The 7,296-nt window shown below is 43.9% G+C and overlaps 1 protein-coding gene across 1 annotated transcript; it reads left to right on the top strand.

Moving 5' to 3' along the window:
• The first annotated feature begins 1,560 nt into the window (after positions 1-1,560).
• si:dkey-202g17.3 (4F2 cell-surface antigen heavy chain) lies at positions 1,561-7,233 on the top strand. The gene is made up of 7 exons (XM_056441740.1): positions 1,561-1,951; positions 2,784-2,948; positions 3,022-3,191; positions 3,272-3,327; positions 3,752-3,938; positions 4,045-4,152; positions 6,716-7,233. The coding sequence occupies exons 1-7, from the start codon at positions 1,561-1,563 to the stop codon at positions 7,100-7,102; spliced, it is 1,464 nt and encodes a 487-aa protein (XP_056297715.1). The 3' UTR covers positions 7,103-7,233.
• The last annotated feature ends 63 nt before the right edge of the window (positions 7,234-7,296 follow it).

The following is a 7,296-nucleotide window of genomic DNA, read 5'->3' as shown; positions in this document are numbered from 1 at the left end:
GTTGGAAATCAATCACGCACAAAAGCACCACGCACAAGAAAAAAACATGGTGGGCTTTTGTCTAAAAGCATAATATCCGAGTAAAGTTGAGATCTATAATTGTATATGGCAATGTTTTGAAATTTGGATACTTACTGCATTCCATTCACACATACAAACCCACATAAAAGGTGTGTAGGACATTCAGCACATGGATGGAAAACTGTACAATGGTCAAAGAAATCCCACCAATATTCATCCCTCAGCAAATCCAAAGTATTAACAATAAAAACAAGATGGTTCAAGTCAAAGTCAGAACTACGAGGGGCTTCAACGGGCTCTCCTGAGCGGTCATGTGTTCTTCACAATGTGTTGCGAGGATCAACACCTCTGTATGAATGGACTGAGCAAAGCTTTTATTGGACAGAGTCCTTCTCACCTCCTCACGAGTCAGATCACTTAAAAAATATTCCAACTCTGGACGTCCTCGTTCAGCTGGGGGAACACTCGTGGACAAAAGATGAGAGGAAGAAGAGGTTGAAAAGACGAAAAAGGACGGGAAAGAACACGGACAGACAATGTGAGTAATAACTGACTGCGTTTGAGTGATATTTAGATAAGCAACATGTGGTGCACTACAACATGATGGTACTGGGATCCTGACATAGTCGCCACCAGAGGGCTCCCACACCAGCAACTGGTATCAGGTGATAAGCTTGTATCTAGATGTCATTTAGGAACTAACAGAAATGTCGTTGGATTTTTTGTCATTTTTATCTAAGGAGTTTTCTTATGAGCTTAATAGAAATTAAATGGTCTCAATGCAAATCTTGAAGATGATGCCTCGCTGACATCATTTAATACCAGTATTGAACAATATCAAAGCAGATGTGTGAAAAGTCCCTAATTATTCCATAGAATTAAGGAGAATAATCAAAATTAGAGATACACAAGGTTTATTTGTCTATATAAATCATATTATATATTGTTCTATTGTTTGTACAGTGACATAACAAGTACATTTAAGGGGTTTATTTGATGTCGTTCAATAATTTCTTTGATTTATTTCTGTGCTTTGCTTTTGAGAGGCACACATAATTGTGTTGGCTTCTGTAGTATTTAAGAATGCTAGTCTGTTTTAAAGAGGTTTCTCCTCTGATGCATTATAATGTTTAGCAGAAACTAATACAAGATTATACGAAAATGAATGAGAGGGGTTCTCTTAAAAGTATAGTCTTTTTACGGGCCAATCAGAAGGCTCCCTGCGCGTCAGCTGATCTTTTACGTGGCAAAGCAGGTAATTGCATTGATTGAAACACCTGTGTAAACACAGGCCAGTGGCGGGAGAGAAGTTGCGTTCAGGTAGGTCGGTGAAGACAGAGCTGCGTGCGCAGGTGTGAGTGCACTTCAGTTGAAGTCCTGCAGCAACATGGAGCAGATTCAAGAGGTATGGCGAGATGAAACTTCAGCAGCAGCAACAGTTGGCCAACTCTCTAAAACATGTGTGCATTCTTACCCCCGCGGTGAAAAGGAAGTAAAGCCCCGTAACCTAACTGTGTGGCCCACTTGCAGCCGGGCAGGATGCCTCTGAACGCGGGAACCACCGGGTACGGCAGCGTGACGGGCAGCGTGGCCGGCCCCGGGCTGTCGGCCAGCGGCGCGGGCGGCTCGGAGTCGGCCCCGCTGCTCATCCGGGAGCCTGAGCCGGTGCCTTACCAGCAGTGGCAGCCCCTGACCAAGGAGGAGCTGGAGCTCGCCGCGGGGGGTCCCCATTGGAGGAAGGCGCGTTGTTACCTGTTGCTGCTGTTCTGGCTGGCGTGGGTGGCCATGATCTCCGGCGCCATCGCCATCTTGATAATGAGCCCGCGGCCCGTTGCAATGTCCCTCGAATGGTGGCAGAAGACGCTGTTCTACCGGCTGCAGCCCGACCTGCTCGCGGAGAAGCAAGCCGGCGGGTCAGTGGGCGTCAATGGTGAGCAAAGGCCGGCGTCATTAGGGAAATAAAGTTTTTTTGCAAATCAAAACGGAAAAAACGTTATGATGACCTTGTGTATGTCTTGTCACGTGCTTGGGTGCCTTGTGCAAAATATGAGCAGCTGGACCCCTATTAATGAGTTATTCTCACTCTGTCATTTAATCATGTTTCTGCTCTTCATACAAACTACTTCCATTTTTAAAGTGTGGCAATTTGATTAAATACATTGATTCAAGAAATGTGTTTTAATGAAAGAGGAAAACTTCATTGATTTTGACACCGACATATCCTGAGAGGCTTTAAGGCCCTTGTTATGTCGGATGACACTGCGGCTCTAATTATGCCTATTCCCAAACAACAATATTTTTAAGTGAACACAATCTAGTTTGAGCTATCTGAGCTCCAGGTAGTATAGCCTTGCTACGTAGATATTGTTTATTGGTGGCGATTCAGTTCTTCCAGTAAATAGCTGCTGGATGATAATAACCCGAGAGCTGTGATGATGACTGTATGATGCTTTTTTTCTCTCACTGTTATTGTGTCATACTTTGGATTAAAAAAGTTGATGTTTCTCCGGGTGGAAAACTACTTTATCTCACACTGTAATAGACATCACATAATTAATATTGCAGGCTGTATCCATGCTTGCGACAAACTTTAGAAAAGTTATTGAGAGCCCTGGTATGTTGTTGTTTTGACCCTCTGCATGGCAATTCACCAACGAAAAGATGTTTAAGAAAATGTGTGCAAATATTTAGCCTTAATATAACTTTAATACAACTTTTAATTATGAAAGCGTAAACCTAAAGTGTGTGTGTTTTAACCCCAGCACTGTGTGAGCAGCTGCCCTCCCTGCGGGCCCTGGGTATAGGAGCTCTAATCCTGGAGGGTCTGTTTGACAAGAAGGCCTCTTCTTTGAACCTCAATGTCACCGGTGAAAGATTTGGGACTTTGCCTCAGATCCAGCATCTGCTTATAGAGAGCCACAGAGCAGGTGAGTGGTCCTCCTTTTGTCCGCCTGCATCGGTGGACCGTATTCACTTTATTTTTGTGTATTGGGCCCGCAGATCTCAAAGTGGTGTTGGACGTCTGTGAAGTGGATCTATTGGGGCCTCGGGATGCAGTGGGAAACTCTGCCGCTGACAATACTTTCCCCCAGCATGCCCTTCGGTTCTGGCTGGAGCAGGGTGTGGCAGGCTTTGTTATATGCGACACGGATGCAGCCTATTCAGGAAGGGTAAAATAATGCTTCCACACGTTTTGGGGATTTCTAACAAGCGGAGTTCCCACAAATTAACTTTTTTTTCCTTATATCAGACACTCCTGGAGTGGAAGGGTGTCTTTAAAGAATTCAGCAGTGAGGAGATGAAACGGTATTGTTATACACGCTATTTAAATACAAAATAATATAAACAGGGTTCGTACGGTCATGGAAAACCTGGAAAAGTCATGGAATTTTAAAATGGTCATTTCCAGGCCTGGAAAGATAATGGGAAAAAAACTCAAATCATAAAAGTTTTGGAAAAGTCATGGAAATTTGTTATCACGTGTTCATTTACGCCGAGTTTGAAATAATGAATATGTTTTTTAAAGAAAGACGCTCAAAATATAAGCCGGCGTACACAATCAATACGCAACATTTTCTACATTTTTCATGTCTATCCCGAGATTTCAGTTTGGTCATGGAAATTTGGTTAAAAGTCATGGAAAAATCATAGAAAACCATTGGTCAAAATGTGTAAACCCTGTATAAAGCAAAGTGTATAAAATGAAGCTCAACGGTGTCCGTCTCTTCAGGATTGCGGTGGTCAAACAGACGAGAGACGTTTTGCCGCCTCTAAACCAGGGCAATGTTACGCTGGTGGATGTGGTCATGAGGTCAATTCTTCCATCTTCACAATACCTCCTGTCTACTAAGGAAGTCGCGAGTGCCATAGAGACACGTCTGCAAACAAGTGGAGAAGACATATGGCCCAGCTGGACGGTAAGACACGCGCTATCGATATTAAATAGTTGCAGGGTATATTTTGGATTGCTCGATTTATCGTTGTAGCATTAACGATACATAAATAATTAACTATTTCCTGCAGGTTGGAGGTAAAGCATCCCTTGAATTGAAGGAATTACTCCTGGTGTTGCTGATGACTCTGCCAGGGTCACCTGCAGTGCAGTATGACGAAGACCTCACCCAAGCACAGGTGAAGAAGACCCTTTGAGACAAGTGGTCACCGGCCTTTTTAACCCTCCTGTTACCTTTGGGGTCAATTTGACCCCATTCAATGTTTAATGTCTCTAAAAAAATATGATTGACATCTTTTTTTTTGCTTCATATTTCATGAGGTTTCATAATTTATTGTGGACAACTGGGAAAACATAAAATTCACATGATATGTTTTCAATGTCCTGAACACAACTTGTACGCATCGGTGTTCCTTGGGGTCAATTTGACCCCAGGCTGTTTTTCACCGTGTAAAACATCTAAGAAATATCAACTTTGTAATTTATTTAAAGGGCTATTTAGGTATTCAACAAACAAACATAAAGTACCTCACACTTAAACTTGGGAAACGATATTAATTCTAATAATTTTCTGGAGGTTTTAATTGCTGGGGTCAAAAAGGGTAAAAGATGTCAATTCAATTCAGTTTATTTGTATAGCCCAATTTCACAAATTACAAATTTGTCTCGGAGTGCTTTACAATCTGTACACATAGACATCCCTGCCCCAAAACCTCACATCGGACCAGGAAAAACTCCCAAATAACCCTTCAGGGGGAAAAAGGAAGAAACCTGCAGGAGAGCAACAGAGGAGGATCCCTCTCCAGGATGGACAGATGCAATAGATGTCATGTGTACAGAAGGACAGATTTAGAGTTAAAATACATTCAATGAATATGACAGAGTGTATGAATAGTTCATAGTAGGCATATTCCACGATGGAGACCTCCACGATCCATCAGGCAGATGGCGGTGGGGAGGAGGAGTGGGCGGAGTCTCAACAGGACAGTGGCGCAGTCAGGAGCAGGAATTTGAAGGTAACTGGAGGGTTAAAGCCCAAGATCCCTGACTTGAGGCTTTTTATTTCACGTAATTTTAATTTAATGAAATTAAACTCTTTGGTTCAGCTTTTCAAATTGATGTGACCAAGAACACAAAAAATTACTTGATTTCAATAAATTATTATTTGTTAACTGCACACGATGTGAACAAGATGACACATCTACAATGAGCAGCTGGATGAACTACCAATATAATATGTTGTGTTTTTAACTGAAGTCACAACACTTGACGACATTCTCAGTCAGTGCAACTAAAGTAAGTTCAGCTCTTAGTCCAATCACAATGCCCTCAGAGGTCATGTGACTCGAGTCGGTGCGTTGGCTGTGACTGAACACCGTCTGTGAGCTTGTCGTTCATAAGCACAGACGGCCAGTCTGAGGCGGTCTGTCTGTAATCCGGCTCCCGGATTGGTGCTTTTTCTGAACTCCACTTCCGTGGTTTTCAGGACAAATTTGACATTCAGAAAAGTTTTGATCCGTTATTCCTTCTGAACTTCGACCGTTGGTGATTACGTTAACACCAACGCGACAGGCGCCCTCGCATTTAAATAATAATAATAAATACGAGAATGTTTGAATCATTAACGATTATGTTTCACATTTAGTCATGATTCTAATCAAGATAAGTGAATGTATAAATAAGCACTATATAGCCACACTGGAATATAATGTACATTGTGCAACAGCATCTGCACCGACAATCACCGGCGTGATTTTAATCTGAAGTTGCCTGCGGTGTCTGTAGTTTGTGTGTCTTCAGTTGCATGCCCTTATAAGGAGCTGGGGGCGTTTCTGTATGCAAATCCAGGTGCGCGAGAACGCGTTCAATTTAACGACCCTCATTCGGGGAGCACAGCTGAGAACACTACGGCCGTCTGCAGGGGTTCATGAATCGGAAGATCTTTTCTGACGTTTGTTTTTTTCGAAGTCGGAAAGAAAACATTTCAGAAGACGCTTCAGAAAATGTTCGAGGCCGAGGCCCAATGTGTTACTGCATTTATTTTGGAGAGCGACCGGGAAAGTCTCCTAGATTGACCGGTTGGCGACCATTGTTTTAGACCATCGATTATTAATTAAGTTCACATGACCCAATAATGCTTTTCTGTCTCTAAAAGTCGGCCGCATAGACACGGACGAATCACCAGACACCCACACACTGAGCAACTAGAACGGGCACTCGGTAGAGCGCATACCTTCGCATATCACAAGATCGGGCATTGAATTATGAACATTTTGGCATTAGTTGCATGCCAATTGGATACAAATTGACCGTGCTATGGTAAAAAGAAGATGTTGACCTTTTCATGACCTTGACCCGATCGATCCCAAAATCTAATCAAATGGTCCCCGGATAATAACAAATCATCGCACCAAATTTCATGCGATTCAAGAAGATGTTGACCTTTTCATGACCTTGACCTTTGACACAATCGATCCCAAAATCTAATCAAATGGTCCCCGGATAATAACAAATCATCGCACCAAATTTCATGCGATTCGGTTTAATACTTTTTGAGTTATGCGAGGAACACGCATACAAATAAATAAATACACGGCGATCAAAACATAAACTTCCGTATTTTCAATGCGAAGGTAATAAAGACGGAGATCCCTCTTGAACTACTCGAGTACTTGCTTGGTCTAGTAAAGTTAAAGATGCTCAGCCTTGGTTGTGACTGTCTGACCGCTCTCCCTCCCTCAGGACAAGGAGCGCTCGGTTGCAGCGCTCTTCTCCACCCTCGCTGCCTCCAGAGCCCGAGAAGAAGCTCTTCTGTTTGGCAGTTTTACTTTCCTCCCCTTTAATTCTTCCACCGCCTCCAACTCCTCCTCCTCTAACTCCACCCTTCCCCCTCCACCCATCCTGGCCTTCTTGCGCTCCTGGGGTTGTGTCCACTTCCTCGTCCTGCTCAACGTCGGGCCCGAGCCCGGGGGCCTGGATGCCGCCCGGGCCCCCAGCCTGCCCACGGCGGGAGTCTTCGTGGCCAACTCGAGGATGGACCGCGTGGGATCCACGTCTCTGGACACGTTGGTGCTGCGGCCCCGCGAGGCCGCCGTCATCAAACTGTTCGAGCCGGGCAGCTACTCGTAGAGCTCGGAGCGTCAGGAGGAGAGTCGGCCGTCCGGATCCGTTTTCCACACGGAAGGACACACGTCTGACACGATTGTTTATTTGTCATGGTTTCCCGTGCTCTGGTCACTGAAAACATGCATGTGGGTCAAGATGGGTTCAAAGGTATTAAAAGCAGACTAACATGAAGTCCAGTTTTCTTTTTCCTCATGGTT

This window comes from Pseudoliparis swirei, chromosome 20 (assembly GCF_029220125.1).
Source record: "Pseudoliparis swirei isolate HS2019 ecotype Mariana Trench chromosome 20, NWPU_hadal_v1, whole genome shotgun sequence".
NCBI classification, from domain to species: domain Eukaryota; kingdom Metazoa; phylum Chordata; class Actinopteri; order Perciformes; family Liparidae; genus Pseudoliparis; species Pseudoliparis swirei.
Note: the sequence above shows the minus strand (reverse complement) of the source record. Positions and strands in the feature narration are given on the sequence as shown.